The following is a 22,440-nucleotide window of genomic DNA, read 5'->3' on the forward strand; positions in this document are numbered from 1 at the left end:
AGAAAAACATACACCAATTTTCTAATGTATCAATTTATTTCCCACTGTACATAAAATAGAATAAAAAAATAAATGAAGACAAATTTATGTGATGACGAATACAAAACAGTTCATTCTGCTTCATGTTTTTCACGTACTGCTTCCTGAAATAGAAAAATATATTTAGATAAAAAAAAAAAAAAAATCATATAATATTAAACAAATATTAAAAATATGAATGGCATAAGATCAACATTTGTTTTTGTATCAATTTTTCATGATTATAGACGAAGGGTGATTCAACAATAGTTTTAATTTTCAAGTACTCACTTTTACGGTTGTGAATTTTTTGAAAGATTGATTTCTTATATTATTTGTATTCTTCAGACTACTGTTCTCATCTTCAGTGTTATTTTCACAACGTTTCTGCTGGTGTAACCACTGATCTTCTTCAGGTGTATCTTATTGAACTCGGGAATCTGCATGGAATTTTGAACAGAATCCTTTATTCAATTTACAGAGATAGTATGCTCTCATTCCTTCTCAGTTATGGCTGACATAACTGAGAAGGAGTCTTAAATAATTCGCAATTATATCGCATTATATTATCCTGCACTGAGGATTGAACTTTCCAAAATGAATTTCACAGAGTACTCTATCCACTGCAAATTATTTAAGACTTCTTCGAAGTCATGGCTGACAAAAGGATAGCATGATACTCCAGTGGATTAAGTAAAGAGTTCCGTTTGAAATTCCGTGCAGATTCCAGAGTTTGACAAAATACACCTGAAAAAGGTCAGAAGTTACATGGACTAAAACGTTGAGCAAATAACACTCAAGATGAAAACAGTAGTCTGAAGAATCCAAATAATATGAATACTCGTTTTTATAAGCATACATGTTAAAAATTAAGTTACCTACAATAAAGGGTAAACATTATGGGGTAAATAGGTTTTTAAAAGTCAAGAGTAGAAAGTTACAATATATGAAGTGCTTTCAATAAGTTTCCAGATTTTTTTTTTTTTTTTATACAGGCATTTAAAATTGTTGTAGACGCTTCAAAATTCAGTATGTTATTGTTATACATACTATGAGATGACTGATCAAAATTTATGATTTCAGGTTCAAATGAACAGCTACAGCAGGAATTGGAATACACCCTACTATAGCCTAATTGTCACAGCTGGTGAATTTTAAAAATGCAATCTGGACATTTTAGGAGAAGGATATCCAATAAAATTGTTTTTAAACTTGGAAAAAATGCCACAGAAACGTATGAAATGCCTCAGACTGCTTTTGGACCATCTGGCATGAATCAAACATCAGTCTTTTGAATGGCATAAGAAATTTAAAGAAGGTCTGTGAGGGATAATTACAGGTGTAGGAGGAGTAAGGATATCAGAACGCCGAAATAAAGAATTTCATGGAAAAGGACCGTTGTGTGTCTATAGAGACAATAGGTGCACAGTTTGATGTCAGTGTAGAAACTGTACACAATTATTCACAAGAAACTGAAGATGTGGAAGATTTGCGCCAAGTTTGTCCTAAGGGTACTCCATCTTTGTCACAGACTATTTGATGAAGATGGGTATCAAGATAGTTCCTCACCCTCCCTATAGTCCAGACCTTGCTCCCTGTAACTTTTGGTTATTCCCTTAGCTCAAGGAACACTTTAAAGGCTGTCATTATGAAGCAATTAATGAGATGAAAGAGGCTGTGACAGGAGTCATTGACACGCTCACACAAGAGAACTTCCATGGACCTTCCAGAAGTTGTTGGAACGGTACAAGTGCATTGCAGCCAGATGAGATTAATTTGAAGGGGACTAGAGTTTTATGTGTGTGTGTGTACTATCAATAAAAGTGCCCAATAATGTCTGGAAACTTATTGAAGGTACCTCGTAACTAATAGGAGTGCTCTATCATGTTTTGAACACTAAAACAAGGATATAAAATGACACTATTTCTCTCTCTCTCTCTATATATATATATATATATATACACACACATACATACATACATACATACATACAGAGAGAGAGAGGAACTGTAACTTTACCACTAAGCTACGATGGTCCTATCTGAAATATGTAATGTTTTATTACTCCTAAATGTTAAGTATCTTTTTTTTTTTTGTGCTTATTCAGATTGGCACCTATTGCCATAAACAAAAAATGAAAAAAAAATCTTTTCTCGTGTACCTACTTGTCATGGAATGAAGAGGTTATATTCCAAAAATCACAAGATTTTATTTTCGAAAAACAAATTTGCCATTTTTTAACAGATAAACGACGGCTGAAGCCATTTTAACATTCTTCAAATTTTGTTTTTAACTTAAATAAAACTAATGTGGGTAACTGGTATTGCTCGGGTGTTTGGAGGTGTAAAAGAAAAAAAAAAAGATGTTAGTAGGGAGGAAGGCTCGAACCCGTGACGAACCTGAAGGCGAAAAAGAAAATGAAAGAAAACGTGACATCTTACTGCTACGCTATGTGGCCATAGGAAGTGAAAAGCATTCAAATTTAGCGATTTCAATCAAAAAGTTGACTTGCTAAGTGAATGAGTTCACGCAGAGACAGAAATGAAGGTTGGCTGAAGGCCAGTTCAACTTTTTGCCGTTTCATTTATTTGTTTCCCCACGATGTTGGGGAAAACCAACTCCCCACAAAAATGGAGTGTCCAAATGAATAGCAATTGCCTGATATGAGGGGTTTCCCCACATTGATCAAAGCTAATTGTTTTCTGAACGTCCCAGCATGAAAAGCCGGGTAGCTGCCTTCGCTTTCGATTAGTTTCGCTTTTATATGAAAAACAAACACACGCAAGGATGGAACAGCGTGAATTTTATAAAAGTCGATCAAAATAAATCTAGAAATGACATCCGTTTGCAAATCGTAGATATTATAATCTAGGGAGTATAAAAATGTTCTAAAACATAGTAAACATAAAATATAAAGAACCAAGTGAAAAAGAAATAACCTTCTTAGTGACACACAATATGGTTCCCCCCCATAGAAGCCTTTCTTGGACATACAAAACGCGCGGGCCACTTTTGCCTTTTATATATAGAGATGACTCTTCTAAAATAATGTTTTCATTATTTAAAAATGTTATCTTTTGAAAAGTAAAAAATTAAAGAAAATACACGTTATATTAATAAATTATTGTTTGTTTTTTCAATTGTACGTTTCGATTGTTTTTCTGACATATATATATATATATATATTATATATATATAGTATATATAGTCATTGAAGTTTTTAACCTTTAAAACTATACAAAAAAATATTTTTTATCATTTGTTAGAAAACCATCTAGTCAGTAAGTCATTTAATCACCTGCAATCACTGCATCAACTCACTCTCAAATTTACTATAGTACTAATAATTTATTTTTTAAGGGATCATCAGTTGTTTACCATGAAACACTGCTTCGGGGATTTAAAAACAAAGCAGTATATTACATCATGGCTCCCCAGCAGTGTTGATCAAACACCACCTCCCTTAATCTTAGGAAGAAGACATTAACCATTTGATCCAATTTTCTATTCTTAATTGCAATTACTAATCTATTCAATTATTTTATATATATACTAGCAAAAGTACTCGTCGTTGACTGGGTTCAAAAACAGCCTACAGAAAATGGACTCTGATTTATTAAAGTATGATAGGTTATGAAAAGGAAGGGTTGTAAATTTGGGGGTATCAAAACCAAAGCAAAATATGATTAAAGTAAAAATAAAATAGATAAACCCCATAATTTATTATACCATACCTGTTCACACTGAAACACTTATCACAATATTTTGTGGATCTATATTTAAAAACCTTGTTAAACCTTGTGACATATTCTCATCCTATGCGGTCAGGCGTGAACGAACACCCCCATAATTTTATTATACCATATTTCTTCAAACTGAAACATAATTATCAAAGTATACTTACGCAGATAGATATGAAAACTCTTTATTAAAGTTTGTGCCTATTTCCATTCTATGGAGGCCAGGCACGGATGCAGACCCCACAATTTTAATGAACCACCGTTCTGCCAGATCAAACATACCCATTCCTGTGTCTATCATTATATGTAATCAGTTTTTTAAAATAGTCAACCATACCGGAGCCTATTCGTGACCAGACACACATACAGAGCTTTATATTATAGATATATATAAAAAAGGCAAAATGCGCGCGAGAGTTTTTGTATGTCCAAGAAAGTTCCGCTCGAAATTCCGTCCAAATTCCCGAGTTCGACAAGAAACCCCTGAAGAAAGTTGGTTATATCGACCGAAATGTTGTGAAAATCACATCAAGATGAGAACAGTAGTCCGATAACTAATAATACAAATAACCAATCCTCATCTCAAAAATTCATAAACATCAGTAAATAAAGGATATGGAAATACATATATAGATAAAAATAAAATGTTAAATGAATAGAACATATATATGAATCAGCATCAAGATGTTTAATATGTTAAGTTTAAAATTGGCAACTCTAGAAATAAGAAAATAAAAGTGAAAAGTATAGATGGAAAAAATGAGTGAGTAAACAATACAGAAATTAAAAAAAAAAAAAGAAGCAAACTTACTTGAAATCTTTCTTCAAGTAGTGATATTTCGCTCATTAAATCTGTGATTGCACTAGTAAAAGCATCTTGAGGTGCATAGTCTGGTGTGGTTTGTATCCGTAGGATAAATTTGTGTTCTAAAGGATGTGGAATTTTGTATCCAGCAAAAAGAATGCGTGGATCTTTCAGTAATTGGCTGCAACATAAAAAATAATTTACATTGGAAATGCATTTAGTTGAAGTATTTGTCAACGCCAGGTAAGAGGTCATGGTTACAATTATTAAGAAAAAAATTGACTGTGAAAAATACTAATAAAATAAATTTGATTATTTTTCATTAAGAAAATTAATTTTCTGAACAAACACTTTATTTTAATATTTTTATATTCAAATCTTAAAAATTTGAGTCAGTGTTATAAAATATATTTACAAAGTAAATCAAAATGTTAAAAAGCAAGTCACCTCTGTTGTGTCGCGTGTTTGGTACTAAAAGTAATTTTCAGGAATATGAGGAGTCTACCGAAAATAATTTTAATATATATAATTGTATATATCTTTAAATGATTTATAAGTAAAATAATTTCCCAACATTTGTGGGTATTTTTTTTTTTTTTTTGCACAACATTGTATGCATAATATTTTGATCAAAAAAATGTTTATTTTAGCACATATATCAAGATATTAAAAAGGTAAAAATATTTATTTTCAACATTTTTTTTTTTTTTTTACAAGGTAGTCCCCACTTATCAAGGCTTGGAAGCCACTTGGGGATAAGGGTTATTGCGTGTACAGTACGTTAGTGTTGAGATTTGATAAAGTGTTTTACTTAAAGGGGGGGTTCATCAGGAATTTGTTTATGTTGGACTTGAAGACATCCAGGTTGTAGTCAGGTGGGAAACAGGCAAATGGAAGAGAGTTCCACAGACGTGCACTTCTAAGAAAGAAGCTTTGTTCAGATAAAGAGTGGGGAAAATTTTTGACAGTGGTTTCAGCTAGACGGGTGTTTTTCATGAAAGATTAGCGAGGGGGGACCAGGGATTGGAGCTCAGACCAGTACTTGCCATGGAAGTAACGATAAAACAAAGACAAGCTCGCAACGTCTCTTCTGTAGGAGAGAGGTTGCAGGGAAGAGAAAAGGGCATCCCCCACTAAGCTACAAAGTCTATTTTGTACTATGTCAAGGCAGGATAGGCTGTTTTTAGCAGCTCCTGCCCAGATGTGGCAGCAATACTCCATCCTTGGACGTACTTGGCTTTTATATAGATAGAGAATTGCATCAGCAGTAAGATATCTTCTGGAGCAGTAGAAGTATCCTACCATTTTTCCAGCGACCTTGGCAACAGACTTGATGTACGTGTTCTATTTCAGGTCAGGAGTAAAGGTCATTCCTAGAAGCTTATCAAAACATGGAGCTTCCCCTAGACGAGAACCATCCATTTCAATTGATGCCAGATAGGGATCAGAGCATTGATGATGTAAAGATAGGATCTTGGTTTTAGATGCATTAAAAGTAACCAGCCACCTCTTCCCCCACTGTACCACGTGCTCGAGATCAGAGGAGAGAGAATCAGAGAGAACTTTGTCATTTATGGCCTTCGATGTGTGTCCATAGATGGTTGTGTCATCAGTATAGGTGTCAACGAATGAATTAAGTATGTGTTTTGGGAGATCATTGATGTAGATCAGGAAGAGAGTTGGGCCCAGGATGGACCCCTGAGGGACTCCAGCATTAATACTGAGGGCCTCTAATTTTTGCCCATCAACCACTACTCTTATGAGCCTATTAGAGAGAAATGATTTAATGATTGAGAAAACATTTCCAGTTATACCATAGCTGGAAATCTTGTGAAGTAGGCCCTTATGCCATACCTTATCGAAGGCTTTTGATATGCCAAGAGCAGTTGCCCTAGAGAGGAAGCTTTTGTAAAGAGATTCAATAATCCTATGAGATATAACCGTTAGCACATCTGCTGTAGATCTGGCAAAACGGAAACCATATTGCATGTCAGAAGGTTATTTCTGCTGAGGTGGTTGATTACAGAAGACTTATTGGTCTGTACTGAGAGGGAGACAACTTATCACCTGAATTCTTAAATACAGGGCATACTGATGACGTTTTTCAGGGTGTTGGGAAGCATTTATCCTTAAGGCAATGCTTAAACAGTTTTGTAAGTATGGGGGCAATTTCTGGTTGAAGCTTTTTCAGCACTATAGTTGGAATGCCTTCAGGGCCAGTTTCTTTACTGGAATCAAGGTTCTTGATTAGCTTGGCGACCTCACACACAGATATTTGTATATTGCATAGCGTGTTGTCTGTGAAAATATAGGGAGTTGATGGCCTTCATCGCATAAGGTAGAATTAGCTGCAAAGTTCTTGGCAAATAGTTTGGCCTTGTCTGATGCTGATGAGATGACCTCAGGTCCATTGATGATGGTTGGGATAGAATGCACACTTCTGTTCAGGATCCTGTTTGCTATTTGCCAGAACTGGTGGGAATCAAGCTGCTGCTCAGCTACTTTGGATTTAATGAACTGAGCATATAGCTCTTGCATTTTTTACTACTCTTTTACAGTGGTTGCTGGCAGTCCTGAAAGCAGCTTTAGTTTTTAATTAAATTAAAAAAAAACTAGCTATACATAAGCATCATTTTATTTAAATTTTGGTTTCACTTTTTAAACTATACTATTTGGTTTTGTTTATTATTTTTTAATAGGATTTTCAGAGCTAAATTTAATTATTACAGTTACAATCATTTGGGCATCAAATAAAATTGAACCAAGTAACACTAATTCTGTTTATAAGATATATGTATCTATAAAACAAAGTTTTGATCTACAAATTTGAAATTTAATGTATAGGGTATTCAGACATTTGGAAAACTTTTTAATCAGTTTTCATTTGGAAAAAGGGCTGTTAAGGGAGTTAAAATTGAAAAATTGGTACTTGGAGGGGGGTAATCAGATTTTTATGTTTGTCAACTGCTTCATGAATGTGCATGGGTGAATTGTTCACGTGATATGTTAAGAATAAGTAGGTTTTAAAATATTTTTTTAAATCGTGTCAAGTTGGCCTAATGGTTATTGTACTTGGCTCACTGTCTTTGGGTTTTGGTTATAATCTCAGTTCTCTGAGATATTTACTTTTACAAAAGTTCAGGGAAATAATTCATGACATGATTATACCTCTTTAACGCCTAGGAATATTCAATGAATAAGAGAAAAGTTGGGTTTTTTTTTTTGGAATAAGTATTTTCAAGAAGAAACTAACACAAAATAAAATATATTTTACCAATAATTTAGTGAAAAGAAAGAAATTTAGAAATAGGCTAGTTCGAATTAAGTATCAAAGTTTGATTGGTTATCAAGATCCAAATTCAACTAATTAGAAAACAGTCACTGTGGGAGCCGAGCACCTGTCAAACTTTTCAATATAAGGAAGAGCCCAAGCTCACCAAAGAAGAGGGTTGGAGAAGCAGCAACAGTCATCAAACAAATCCTTGTCAGTTAAAACTACTGACAGGCGCAAGGGAACAACCCAACTTAACCCTGGCCATTGGGCTATGAGTTCTCAGTAACCCAGTCGTCTATATCTGATTTAACATTTCAAAAAAAATTTTTTTTATCAAGAAACTCAGCGAGATTCACGTTTAACAATTGAAATTAACAAAGCATTATTTACATGGACAAATGAATCGATAATTCTGACCAAAATATTTTGCCAAACTTTTACGAGCAGCAAGCAACTAATTTCAAACATTTAGATTTGCAGGTGTTATCTTCATCACAATGAATCAATAGTCCCAACAAACCAAAATCTTATTTTCTCAGCAGACAAAAAAAATGAATCTCATGATTACAACCTGCTCAATATCATCACAAGGGATAACTCCAAACAAAATATATTCCGAAACTTACGGATAGAGCTCTTACAAAAACCTCCTGCCAAACAAATATTTCTCTGACACTCACGGTTAAAGCATACCTAATATTATCACAAAAGGACACAACTCAAAAAGAAATCTAATAATCTTTTCATCATTAAATTGACAATAATCTTTAAATTTTAATCCAACTAAAATGATTAAACAACAATCAGTTAAAAGTTTATACTGTGTTGATCTGTTCTTTCTTACCATCATACACTTATTTGTAATATAACATCAGTAATCACTAAAAAATTTGACATTAATTTCTTTCGTCTAGATAAGTTTCTGTAGACCTGGATTTTATCTTAATATAGGGTGAATTCTAAACAAGAACCAAATATTTTCAGTTTAAAAATGCATACAATCAAGTTAAAATGAATAAATAAAAAAATAATCACTTATTAGGTGTAATTCAGATAATTGGTAAAAAGCAACAAAAAAAAAAAGAAAGAAAAAAGTGCGGTATTTCATTATTATGAAATAATAAATGATCAACTGTTACTTACGTTGTGATTAAGTTACCCAAAGTATGGTCTTCCTTATTTACAGTAAAGATGGCAGCATTAGGTACTTTTGTGTCTTTTTCTATTAAGATTCTGAAAGAAATTTACAAATTAAAAAAAATTGAAATAAAAGAATCAAATTATGTGTTTGGAAAGGTTTTCACTTTGGGGAATATTTAAAATGGTAAAAATGTAGTCATCTTTTAAAAATCTGTTCCTGTGATCAATGGTTTAAAATCAGATAAAAAGATTCAGAGTTCTGTGACATACTCAATCAGCAGATACTTTTTAGAAGAAAAAAGGATAAATATATATAATCTTAAGACAATCTGCATAATTTTATGTTGATCTAATTAATATATAGATATCTATAAATATAAAAGCGAAAATGTATGTATGTGTGTGTGTGTGTTCGCTTTTTCTGTATGTCTACAAAAGGCTTTTTTCAGAGAAGCGGTCGGTCGGTTCACAACTTTTTAAAACTTTTTATATCACATATAAATCGTAATATCTCACAGTTAACAACACAGCTCGATTTCGGGAAGATAAATATTCAACATTTGTCGCTCACCGCATGTGGGTTAGTCTTTTTCCTATAACATCTTGGGAAAATAAAAATCTCGCAGTCAAACTTGACCTCATTAACTCATTAAAATGGGCACCTGCCAAATCCAAGTAATTAAATAAATTCTACGTGTTTCCATTAGCATCTCGCGGTGGGGCAATGGTTAACGTCGCACTTTTTTTTTCACACTTTAATTTACAACTTTGTCTCAACGGTTCGGGTTTGATCCCCATACTTTTTTTTTTTTTTTTAAATCCCCCCACCCCCGGAGTTTCCACACACACCTCCAAACACCCGGGCAATGCCAGGCACCCCTCACTAGTATTTTCTAAATAGAAAAATCTACAAGGGATGTAGACTTCCAGTGGAATCCATAGCTAAAAAGATGAACTCCTTAAATTTGAAGTATGTACAATCACTTTTTTTGCTGAAAATTTGGCTTCCAAGGGGTCAAAGTTCAAAAGATTTTACCTTTGAGGTCTCTAGCAAACTATTCAGCCAATTTAAGGTATAAACATTTGAAATTTTACATAAAGGGTATTCAGACATGCAGCAAGCTTTTTAATCAGTTTTTGGGTGAAAACTTGGCTGCCAAGAGGTCAAAGTTGACAGAGTTCACCTTTGCAGACTTTACCAAACTACTCCATCAATTTTGGGTCTGAACACTTGAAATTTTAAATGTAGGTTACTTGGACATGGGTCAAACATTTTAATTTAATTTGAGCCCAAAACAATAAATGTTAATTGGGTCAAAGTTAAAAAAAAATTTACGTCTACCAACTTTTCTCTATGGTAGTTAAGAAAGCTTATTATATAGAAAGGCATATTCACACTTTTTAATATTACATAGGCACAAAGTTATGAACAGTACATAGGGCCCGAGCAAAGCCGGGAAGAACTGCTAGTTATATATATATATATATATATATATATACTCGGGGTTTTTTATTTTCAAAAGTAATGGACTAATGAATTCAACAAGGTTGTTAGATAGTGCTCAATAAAAAGAGCTGATAATACTTGTTTATTGTTATATAAACATGGTCACATCCTGCTGCTACAAATAGCCACTTGTTTCAATCAAACAACAGATATCATCAGGCAGCGACTTGACTATTCAAAAGCTTTTGAATAGTCAAGTCGCTGCCTGATGATATCTGTTGTTTGATTGAAACAAGTGGCTATTTGTAGGAGCAGGATGTGACCATGTTTATATAACAATAAACAAGTATATATATATATATATATATATATATATATATATGGAAATTATGGATTCTATGTTAAGACAAAAGATTTTATGAAATTGTACTTTTGGTCAAATCATTTTTTTTTTTTCAAAAGAGAAAATATCACAAAAATGCAAAGTAAAGATAACTCCAGGAACTGCTGATTTGTGTTCAATGTCTGGTGAGAAAATTTAAAAGTGCCACTGATTATTGCAGCTGTGCTTAATCATGTTTTTTCCTATCTGAGGGATGTTCATGTGTCCTGTTACAATTCGAGATATTATACAAATGCATTATAATAGTATCATTAAAAATTGAGCATCATTGTAGATAAGCACTCTGCTACCTCCCCCTGTGATTAAGGTTCAAAAACACCTGGAAAAAACAATTTTAGAATTTATAGTAGAGGATCAGTTCCACATACAAATTTAATATAAAATGAGCCTACATTTCCAGCAGATTTTATCATTTTAGAACAGTTAACCTAAATATTTTTAGGTCTAAAAGAAATTTTGTCCATTATTTTTTTTTTTTAAGGCGATTATATAGTTTAACGATAATTATTGTTTGGGGTGGACTTCCCACTTGGACTTAGAGTGATTGGTAGGTTTATGGGAGGGGCCTTTAAGTGGGATTCCTTTTAGTTCATTGCTCTAAAAAGGCTAAAATGTCCTAAAAATGAGATTTTTTATGTGTTAAATTTACATGTGAAACTAAATTCTGATCTAATATTTATTTTTCATGAGGTCTAAGCCGACAAAAATGGCCGTCATCTTTATTGGTTTAGACCTCGTGAAAAGTAAATATTTCAGATGAAATAAACAGTATTTAAAACTACTTAAAAACACACAAAAAATGAGCTAAGTAGGTATAAAAGGGTAAATACATAGTTTAGCTGTGTTAGATTAACATTTTAGTTTTTTTTCACTTATTTTACAGAGTTTCTCTATCCTTTTTTAATCCCTTTTTGATTTTGTTCTTCGTTAATCACTTTTTTGTTTACAGGCACCCTCTCATTATCAGCAAAATAGGCAAGATGGCCGCGATACGATCGATCTCATTAAAATTTGATTTTCCCTTGTAAAAAAAAATTTGATCAAATTAAGCGATTTTTTTTTAATGAGAACTTAATTCCATAACAGGTACATATATATATATAATGTGATTGATAATTTAAAATTCAAATTAGAATTAACAATTAAAAATCTGTTTCATAAGAAGGAACAACAACAAAGTCAATAATTTGTACGATCGTTTCGGAAACAATGTTTTTATTGTGATAGACATTAAGCCACGGACAATAATTTTGACAAGTCTCCTCATCAGCAAAAGTATTGGGTGGGGTTTTTTTTTTATATGTAAATAAACCTAGCAATTTTTAAGTAAGGCAGATGTATCTGAAAAAAATTAAAATAAAAAGGAAAATATTTACTTGATAAGCAAAGTAATATGGGTTGAGAATAAAAATATAAATCTGAATTTGGTTTAAATATAAGTTTATAATAATGTGTTTAATAAAAGTTAAGAATTCTATATATATATATATATATATATATATATATACCTTTTAATTGTTCGCCTTCGGAAAACCGTAATTATCGTCAAAGCATTCATTTGATATACACCAGGAGATGGATTCTGTGAACTTTGTACACAGGAGACCCTAAAGATTTTAAAATATGACGATATCAAAAATAGAACCACCCTCCTAAATTCAAGAGAGGAGCTTATTTCCTCGTGCATTCATAAACGTTGGTTTAAATTCAACAAATATAAACCACCATAAGTCATTAAAAATGTTACTTATTAATATTCAATCTTGAAATTTAAGTTTAACTTATTAATAAAATTTTGGTCATCAATAGTATTATTAATATTAGTTTATCTGATATATTTACCATTATTGTATATTATTTAAATATATATTTAAGCTTAACCTATACTATATTTATTAATTTCAATAAATAAATAAATAAAGTATTAAAAATACTAAATTCAATAAGTTCCAAATATAATACATTATAATCTAAATAGAATAAACACTAATTATCTCCCTTTGATTATTTAATTCGAAAAATAAGATTATCTCCCCCTTGTTTTTTTTTAAATATTTGCTTAATTTTAAATTAGGCGATTACTAACATATTCTAACCGCTAAAAAATGTTCCATTGGCATTCTTTTGGAAAATTCAACATTTCGTACATTCATAAGCTACAATCAACATCCAAATCAATACTTTGACGATAATTACGGTTTTCAAAAGGCAACCAATTAAAAGGTAAAATATTTATATATATATATATATTCTTAACTTTTATTAAAAACATTATTATAACCTTACATTTAAATCAAATTCAGATTTATAATTTTATTCTATTCTTTATTCTCAACCCATATTACTTTGCTTATCAAGTAAATATTTTCCTTTTTATTTTAATTTTTTTTCCAGATACATCTGCCTTACTTAAAAAATTGCTAGGTTTATTTATGGTGTCTAAAAAAAAAAAAACCCCACCCAATACTTTTGCTGATGAGGAGACTTTGTTTAAAAAAAAACTATATGTCAAAATTATTGTCTGTGGCTTAATGTCTATCACAATAAAAACATTGTTTCCGAAACGATCATACAAATTATTGACTTTGTTGTTGTTCCTTCTTATGAAACAGATTTTTAATTCTAATTTGAATTTTAAATTATCAATCACATTACTAAATATTAAAGTAGCTTTAGGATATTTGCCTATCGAGCTTATTATATATCTGAATTACAATGAGCACTGTTCTTTTCTTGTATTTTAATTAAATTAGTAATTTTACTATTACATTAAAATACACTCTGCTCTTTAGACTACTGTTCTAACCCCCTTTAAATTTATATATATATATATATATATATATATATATATTCATTTTTTTTTAATGTCTTGATTAAACTAAACAAGTACCAAGAACCTTGATAATCACTCAAAAATCGAAAATTACACAAAATACTGATAGAGACACAGCCAATAAATATTACCAATCATGCAAACATGTTCTACCAATACTTTGTTTGGGTTTGTATTAGTATACACATTCAAAAAAGTTGTCAAATAACAAATAAATGTTATCAAAGGCAAGTTACTTTTCTACCTAACAGGATAATTTTTTAGTGTTTTTATTTAATGTAAAATGTTTATTCAGCTTGAAAAACAGTGTTTACCGAAGTATTTGCAAATTACAAATGGCGCCAGACTCTGTTGAACCATGACCACTGAGAGTAAGAAGAAGGCCTGTTAACTGAAAAATTCCTGCAGGCAATGTAGGATCATTCTGTGTCAAACCATCCAGAAAAATGGGATTTTGAAACCCATATCCTCAGATCTGGCTGTAGTTTGCACTGCAGATAGACAATATAGGAACTAAGAAATCCTGAAAATTTGAGCACATAACTCCAAGCAGTTTCCAATTTAGAGCATTTTTTGTTTTGGTGATGTTTTGGCATGATGCGACGCCTGGGCGACAATTTTTTGATGTCATTTCTTTGAATATTTTCTGGTTGAAAGATTGTATTGCCCTGAAAATTCACTCAGGTAAGTTTTTTAACCCAAGCAATCCAAAAATGGCATCATATTTTCTCCAAAATGAAGCCTTATAGAGATATTAAGAGTTTTTGGATTTTTCCACATGTGCCCCAAAATCGAATAAAAAAACGGTGTGGCTGGTATGGTAATGCATTACTTTTTTCATATATATTTTTTTTTTAGACAATAAATTGTCTCTGGACCAAAAAATGGTTAAAAGTCTTCTTTCGTTCACCCAGTTTCTGTTGAAAGTCGGGTATATTTTTGATGATAATGAAAAATATTCCCTCCCCCTATTGGATGTGATAATCCATTTAGACATGTGTTAAATTCACATCACATCTTAATTTTGGAATAAACAGTTAAGTTCTAGTAAAAATTTCAACGACCTAGCAGTCTTCAAGATTAGTTGATGAGGGTTGGAAAAAAAGTATGCTTTTTGTTTTATAAGAAACGAACAATAAGATGGTGAAAATCTTAAGAAACTTCTAGTACTATCTCAAGCCAACAATTTTGATTAAGAAACTTCTTAAAGTTTTTAACCCTCAAAAGACTATGAGCAGTTATTTTGACCCAACTTTTTAAACTTTTGTTTATATTTTCCTGAAAACACAATTTTTTTCTAATTTCTATATAGCTTCCTGGATATCATAAAATGTCAAAAAATCATAAATTTATCAAATAATTTTTTCTCCAGGGATCTCCTTGAGAGTAACCCCTATCAAATTTTTCAGAAATTCCAAAATAATAAAAGTGGCCTAAAATGATAAACAAAATTTTATTGCTTTTCAATTGCAAAATTTTTATTGCTTTTTGGGATACTTAAAACTACATGAAATCTATCTGAAAATCTAAAGACGTTAATTAAAGTAACAAAACGATGAAAAAAAAAAAATCGGTTTTCATAAAAATCATTGCACATCAACAAAATGCAAAGCACGGCTAATTTTTGTTTATATGTGATCTAAGAAGGTTAAGGAATCCAAAAGATACAAAATTGTTTCAATTTCTTGTGTTTCATGGGGTTTATACATTTTTAAATTCTGGGTCAAGCAAAATATAGTGCAACTAGATTCTAATTTTCTTTTTTTACCCTTCTTCAAAAAACTAGATGACTTACGAGGCTTGCTCTATTGGTGTTCAACTCAATTTGAGTGTCACAAGTTTGACTATAATCAGTGCAAGGTACTTGAGAATCTATCAGATTTGGAGCAAGGAATTGTTGAGGAGAGGTGGACTGAAAGAAAATGAAGGTGAATTATCAACCATTCAATAATTTGGAGATGTGTTTGAATGTAGAGAATTGTGGTGGATTTTTACAACACAAGAGGTCAAAGGTGAATGACCGATATCTTTGCAGATGGCAAAAAATCTGGAGACAAGAGGATATAATATAACACCAGGTTACTTTCTTTGTCGTTAGTGCACAAAGAAATATGTGAGCCGGACAGTCGACACAATGGATCCAGACTACGAACCTGTGAGTTCTGTGAAAACTTCACAAAAAACCTTGAATGCAAGACTGGTATCCATGGATGATTCCCCTGTAGTTCTGCACAGTGTTGCTTCTCACAGCCGTGTTCATAGCGTCAAAAGAAAGTTAGAACAAATTGTTCAAACATTCAAAAGTGACATGTCCATCGTGATAAAGTTGGTATTGATGAATTGACTGTGCAGAATTAATACCCAGTGAAACAGACATCAAAGAAAAAGCAGCAGAACTGTATCAATTACATTATCTGATGAAAGAGAAGTTAAAAAGCGCTTCAACTCCTGATCAAATCCAAATCATGACACTAGCTCCTGATTCCTGGTTTTGTGCATATAGCTCCAAATTCTTCAAGGTGTCTGAGCATGTTGTTCGAACTGCCAGAGAACTGAAAAGGACAAATGGTATTGTCAAAACCTAACTCTAACAAAGGGAAATGATTTTCCTTGGAGACAGTCGACCTGATAATGCAATTGTATGAGAATGATGAATCCAACCGCCAAATACCAGGCAAAAAAAATTTTGTTAGTATAGCAAAGGGTGTTCAAAAACAAAAACGCTTGATGTGTAATTTGCATGAACTGTATGTTGCTTTTAAATAGAAGTATCCCAATGTCAAGAGGGGGGGGGTCCAAATTTGCGGAGATGCATCCAAAGTGGTGTGTTTTAGCTGGATCTACGGGTACACATTGTTCTATAACATATATCAGAATGTAAAACTTCTTGTCGATACCATGAAGTGAAACATCACTTAGAAAGATTTGATTTCAAAGTTAGTTTGTGATTCTTCTAACAAAGAGTGTATGATGCATCGCTCTGAAAATTGCCCTGGTACAGAAGCATTGCATCAATTTTGGATGAGGTGCTATATGATATGAACCCTGATGAGTTTCATTTTAGTCAATGGGACACAACCGGCCATGCAACATTAACATATGCAGAATATAAAGATCTGTTGATTGACACTTTTGATAATCTTACTAGACACTCATATCTAACAAAATGTCAAGCGCCAGATACTTTAATTAACAGAAATGAAATCTTTGTTCCAATGAGGTCCTTGTTCTGGGAGACTTTGCAGAAAACTTTCAATCTTTAATACAAGATGAAAGTCAAAGTTATCATTGGAGCAAGGAATATTGCACCCTGCACTCAGTAGTGATTTACTACCAAGATTCTGATCAGCAGCTGAAGCGCATTTCATTGTGTTTTATTTCCGATAACAAAACCCATGACATTGCATTCGTATAGCAATCTCAAGACACTGACTGTTCTCTTAATTCAGATCTTATTATTTCACATGAACAAATGATGTAACTATCAAGTTCATGGACCACACAAGACATGTAGTTGGCTGCAGATTGATACATGGTTTGTTCCGATCAAGAAAATTCTTTGTGTTGTATCCCCAACAACATGTATTGGAAGGACATACATAATGCCTGACCAAGAGTATCAAAAAACCATTTCTGCATCTCAGTGGCATAAAGAACACAGCAGCATGTAAATGTTGAATGTTGACTTTGGTTGTAAAATTCACTATTTTCTGAATACCATTTCACTGCAACTGTTTTATCTTTAATGGACGCCTGTTTGATGATAAAATTTATGGAATTTGGCACGAATGGCCACTCTCTTATTTGTTAGGTGCTTCAACACTTTATTGCCGAAACTGGAGACACCATTTTATTTCGAGCACCTGTTAATTAGAATCAGAGGGAGAAATCAGTATTTTAAACTATGGCCAAAGTTAGCAATAAATAACAAAAAAATTAAACTAGATAAACTTCCGAAAAGAACTATGAAAAAAAGTAAATAAAGTGAAAGAACATATATCCATTATTGTTTACTTGGAAATGTTTCCATTTAATTAATGAAAACGGGAATGTTTTTCATTTAATCTTAGGCTAATTTATTCTTTCCGAAAGTAATCGTTCTCCAATTGAAGTTTTTTTTATTATTTCATGCTTCGGACACAGTTTAAAATACTGATTTCTCTCGTGGATTTTAACAGCAAGTGCACAAAATAAAATGGCATCTCCAGTTTCGGCGATAACGTGTAGAAGTACCATTTGTTATATATTTGTTATTTGACAACTTTTTCGAATCTATGTGTATAGTAATACTAGGTACGGGCAAAAATAAACAAATAAGGATAGGGGGACCTAGTTTTGAAAGCCGATTTATCATAATTTTTTTGTAGGTCTCCGAATATTTTTTTATTGTATTTGAAAAATTAAGAACTAAACTTAATTTCCCAAAGAAAAAAAAATATTGTTTGCCTTGCTAGTGGGTTACATCCATTCCCAACTGTTTTGCACAAAAAATAGCTGAATTAGACCCAAAAACAGAGTGTTTTTGCCGTTCACAAAACCATACTAATGCTGTCTGAGAATGACGTCATGTAATTAAAAGGAAGGAGGGGTGCTGGGTTTCTTTTTTTAATTTTTTTACCCCCCCCCCCGAGACGAGCATCTGTACATTTCTATTGTAAATGTTTGTATAAATTTTACCATTTTTTAATTTAATTATTTTTCTATGCTCCTGTTTTTAAATTAATATTTTTATATTATTGGCCAATATTATATAAAAATTATATTACGCCGAAAGTTTCACATTCTTGCGAGCAAGGAAATTATTAAAATCTTGCATATAAAAATTATGTGAAATCTATAATTAAAAAAATAATAAATAAATTTAAAAAAAAAAATATTTTTGCTATTATAAGTTTTGTGAAAATATTAAACAATGCTTAATTCAATGGTAATATCGGTAGTTCGAGAAATTCATTTTTCTTCGAGTTATATCGAATTCATTAATACGGACTTTAGGGGTAATGATCCTGTAAAAATTATTTATTTTATTTTTATTGTTACAAAGGGTTTGTATTACTGTACACGTAGATTCGAAAAAGTTGTCAAAAACAAATATATAACAAAGAAATGTTATTAAAGGCAAGATAAGTTACTTTTCTACCAAACTGGATACATTTTTTTTGTTTTTATTCAATGAAACATGTTTATTCAGTTCGAAAAACATGCAGTGTTTACCGATGTATTGGAAAATTCAAAATGGCGCCCGACACTCTCTTTTACATGGTAAGTTTGGGAAAAGGTGTTATAAATAATAAACTAGATAAAATACTATTTAAAAAAACACCGAATATATGTCAACTTATGTCACGGTAACATATAATGAGCGAATTTATAACAGTATTTTGTCTAGTTTATTATTTATAACATCTTTTCCTGAACTTACCGTGTTAAAGAGAGTGTCGGGCGCCATTTTGAATTTTCCAATACATCGGTAAACACTGTATGCTTTTCGAGCTGAATATGTTACATTGAATAAAAACACGAAAAATATATCCAGTTAGGTAGAAAAGTAATTTATCTTGCCTTTGATAACATTTATTTGTTATATATTTGTTTTTTGACAACTTTTTCGAATCTATGTGTACAGTAATACAAACCCGAAAAAGGTTTTAAAATATGTTAAAACACACAGACATTTATCCAAGTAGGTAGATGAGTAATTTGACTTTGGTAACATTCATTTGTTATATATTTATTTTTTCCTCCACTTTTTTGTTTTGTTGGCTGTTGTTAAAAATGCCTTCATAGTATTGATAGACACTACTTTTCAATAAACACTGTAAATACTTTAAAAATCATATTCGTGCAGGGAATTTGTTTATTTCGTGTTTATAAATTCTAAAGTGATTTCCATTTTCGGGCTAGAATAGTGTTATTACAGGAGGACTGTCATATATTTCATGTATTCGTAAACGAAATAAGAACATTTCTTAGCAAACCAATTAATCTAGAAAAGAACCTGAAGTATTTTCTTGAGTTGTATAAATAACAACAGTGGAACGAACCAGTTAAATAAACGTTTAAATAAATAAAAACAAACAACTGTAGATTGCTACGAAAGTAGGGAGTAAAAAAGACAAGAAAAACAGCATGTAATTATTGCTTCAGACCGATGAATAAAACCATTATTTTCTATTACAGTATTCAAGTATAATTAATAAAAAACAATATACAGATTCTATCAAAACAGTAAACGTTCTTACTTTTTCTCTCCTTCATAAAGTAGGAAAGTTTCAAAAGTTGGCGGAGCATTCATGGCGGCGTCTCTCGATGCTGAAAGCGGTTTCCGTATTAGACTTTGTAGACTTTAATGTAGAAGAGTTCCAAAATGAAAAGTAGTTTTGGAACTCTTCACATTTCCGGCTGTGCTTTTTTAAATTTTATTTTAACGACATAAATTATTTTAAAGAAAATTCGTGTTTGTTTACAATCAGAGATTCGAAAACTTGTTGAAAAATAAATATATGACAAACAAATGTTACCAAAGGCAAGATAATTTATTTTATTTTTAGAGTTCGCATTTATTTTAAAACAAATGTTTATTCGGTTCGAAAAACAAGTAGTGTCGAGCGTTACACGGGAATAAGAAAAAATGGCCGCGATGTCTCGTAATGATCTGAAAATATATATTAAAAAAATGGTATGTTTTACAACGGACAACAGAACGAAAAGTGCTCAAGAAACAAATACATAACTAATAAATGTTCCAAAGGCAAGATAAGTTATTCTTCTACCTACTTAGATAAGTTTTTGGTGTTTTAACTAATTTATAAGTGTGTTTTAAATTTGAAACGCAAGTGGCGTTGAGTGAGCGCTTAAAACAAAAGTAAAAATGGCGACACGATGCTGCTCTAACATTTGGAGTCTCGGGAATCGCTCAAAACTCAAAAATAAATATATTGATAGAAATTCACCCTGTAAATGTCACGTTGATATTTATTTGATGGATGTTTGTCCTTATTTTTATTTATTTGATTTATTTTCGAGTTATGAGTGATTCTCGGGACCCCAGTGGCGAAAGCATCAATCGCAATCATGTGTTTCATTTAAGCGCTCAGCCAGCACAGCCACAGCATTACTTAATAAATACTTTAAAAAATCAATTAAAACACACAAAATTTTCCAGGCAGGTAGAAGGGTAACTTATCTTGCCTTTGGTAATATTTATTTGTTATAATATATTTGTTTCTTAGACACTTTTCGTTCTGTTTGTCCATTACCCGACGTTATTATTTAGAAAGCCATTCTTAACATGGGAGATTTACTATGTTAACTATTATGTACTTTCGCCTAATAATTTAATAAATAAAGGATACTGTAAAAATTGAACTTGAAAATTATGTCTAAAAATAACATTGTCTGTAAACTGCACAAGTACTGAAAAAATATTTAATATAGGTAAGACGAGTTTGTATTACAGTCCACACAGATACGAAATAATTGTCAATATATATATATATATATATATATATATATATATATATATATATATATATAACAAATAAATGTTATCAAAGGCAAGATAAATTAATTTTCTATCTAACTGAATAAGTTTTTAGTGTTTTTATTTAATGTAAAATGTTTATTTGGTTTGAAAACAAGTAATGGTGAATGCTGCCCGAGAACAAAAAAAATATGGCTGTTGTGTCTGTTTGCATCTTTGAAGTCTCAACAATCACTTCAAAATAAGAAATACATCAAAATGGTGGTATCATTTGGAAATGATTGCCAAAACTTCAAAGATGTAAAGAGGCAATTACTTCAAAATAAGAAATAAATCAAAACGATGGTAGCATCATTTTGATTTACTTCTTATTCTGAAGTGATTAGCGAGACTTCAAAGATGTAAAGACACACCTCGACCATATTTTCTTATTCTCCAGCAGCATTCAATATTACTTGTTTTTTTTTAACCAAATAAACATCTTACATTAAATAAAAGCACCAAAAATTTATTGAGGTAGGTAGAAGAGTAACTTATCCTGCCATTGATAACTTTTATTTGTTAAATATTTGTTTTTTGACAACTTTTTCATACCTCTGTATATTTTTAAAATAACCCAGCAAGCCTTTAAAATCCTGTAAATATCAAATCTAAGGAAAGTATCCATTCTTGTTTAGTCAATTATTAAAATGATACTTTCCTCAGATAGATATTTACAGAACTTAAAACTCTTAACTTCCTGAAGCGGAATTAAACAAGAACATTACAGAAATAGATCACGTGGTGAAAGTAATAAAGAAAATGACTTACACAAACAGGTGCGCCTCTCTTTTTTCTGTCGGGTGACGGAATGAGGGAAAGAAAGAGAAATAAAAGATCTTCATTTGTAAAAGGCTCGATAGTATACATAGGGCATTGATTTGCATAAGAGGACAGAAACTGTTATGAAAAGGACAAGTTGGAAGCACGACGGCAGTTTAAAAGAGAACAGATGGTGGAAATTACAGTTAAATTTAGTCGTGGGAAAGCAGAAGTTCAGACAAATATTTTTCTTGATTTAATTTACTTTTTTTCCCCATTTGAGCTATTTCAGCTTTATTAGAATTACGGTGTTGAGACAATTCGACATTTGGCTAATCCCCGAATTCAGTGCGGCAATGGACACTCCAATAATGGAATGGTTGGAGGACTTGTGAGCTGGAGCAAGTTCTGCCACTATGATTGAAAGGTGCAGCTCAGAAAACATATCAGCAGTTTCTGAAAGAACAACAGAATGATATTAAAGAAATCAAACATG

The 22,440-nt window shown here is 31.6% G+C and overlaps 1 protein-coding gene across 2 annotated transcripts; it reads right to left on the bottom strand.

Moving 5' to 3' along the window:
* Nucleotides 1-17: 17 nt before the first annotated feature.
* Nucleotides 18-22,042, bottom strand: LOC145248263 (DNA-directed RNA polymerase II subunit RPB11-a-like). 2 transcript variants are annotated; one of them, XM_080110172.1, is made up of 4 exons: nucleotides 21,954-22,042; nucleotides 8,981-9,070; nucleotides 4,570-4,744; nucleotides 18-143 (listed from the first exon to the last, which is right to left on the bottom strand). In XM_080110172.1, the coding sequence occupies exons 1-4, from the start codon at nucleotides 22,025-22,027 to the stop codon at nucleotides 111-113; spliced, it is 372 nt and encodes a 123-aa protein (XP_079966298.1). In that variant the 5' UTR covers nucleotides 22,028-22,042; the 3' UTR covers nucleotides 18-110. The 2 variants fall into 2 exon arrangements, with proteins under 2 accessions (XP_079966298.1, XP_079966369.1); XM_080110243.1 differs by lacking the exon at nucleotides 21,954-22,042 and adding an exon at nucleotides 19,903-20,056.
* Nucleotides 22,043-22,440: the final 398 nt, after the last annotated feature.

This window comes from Euprymna scolopes, chromosome 1, assembly GCF_053919585.1.
Source record: "Euprymna scolopes isolate OS-2025 chromosome 1, ASM5391958v1, whole genome shotgun sequence".
NCBI classification, from domain to species: domain Eukaryota; kingdom Metazoa; phylum Mollusca; class Cephalopoda; order Sepiida; family Sepiolidae; genus Euprymna; species Euprymna scolopes.

What these genes read in the sequence shown, in the direction of transcription:
- LOC145248263 (XM_080110172.1), bottom strand. Translation starts at nt 22,027, where the DNA reads ATGAAGATCTTTTATTTCTCTTTCTTTCCCTCATTCCGTCACCCGACA. An exon ending in AGAGAGGCGCACCTGTTTGT is followed by an intron (nt 9,071 to 21,953) that starts GTAAGTCATTTT and finishes AATTTCTTTCAG; the next exon opens with AATCTTAATAGAAAAAGACA. An exon ending in TACTTGAAGAAAGATTTCAA is followed by an intron (nt 144 to 4,569) that starts GTAAGTTTGCTT and finishes TTTCTATTTCAG; the next exon opens with GAAGCAGTACGTGAAAAACA.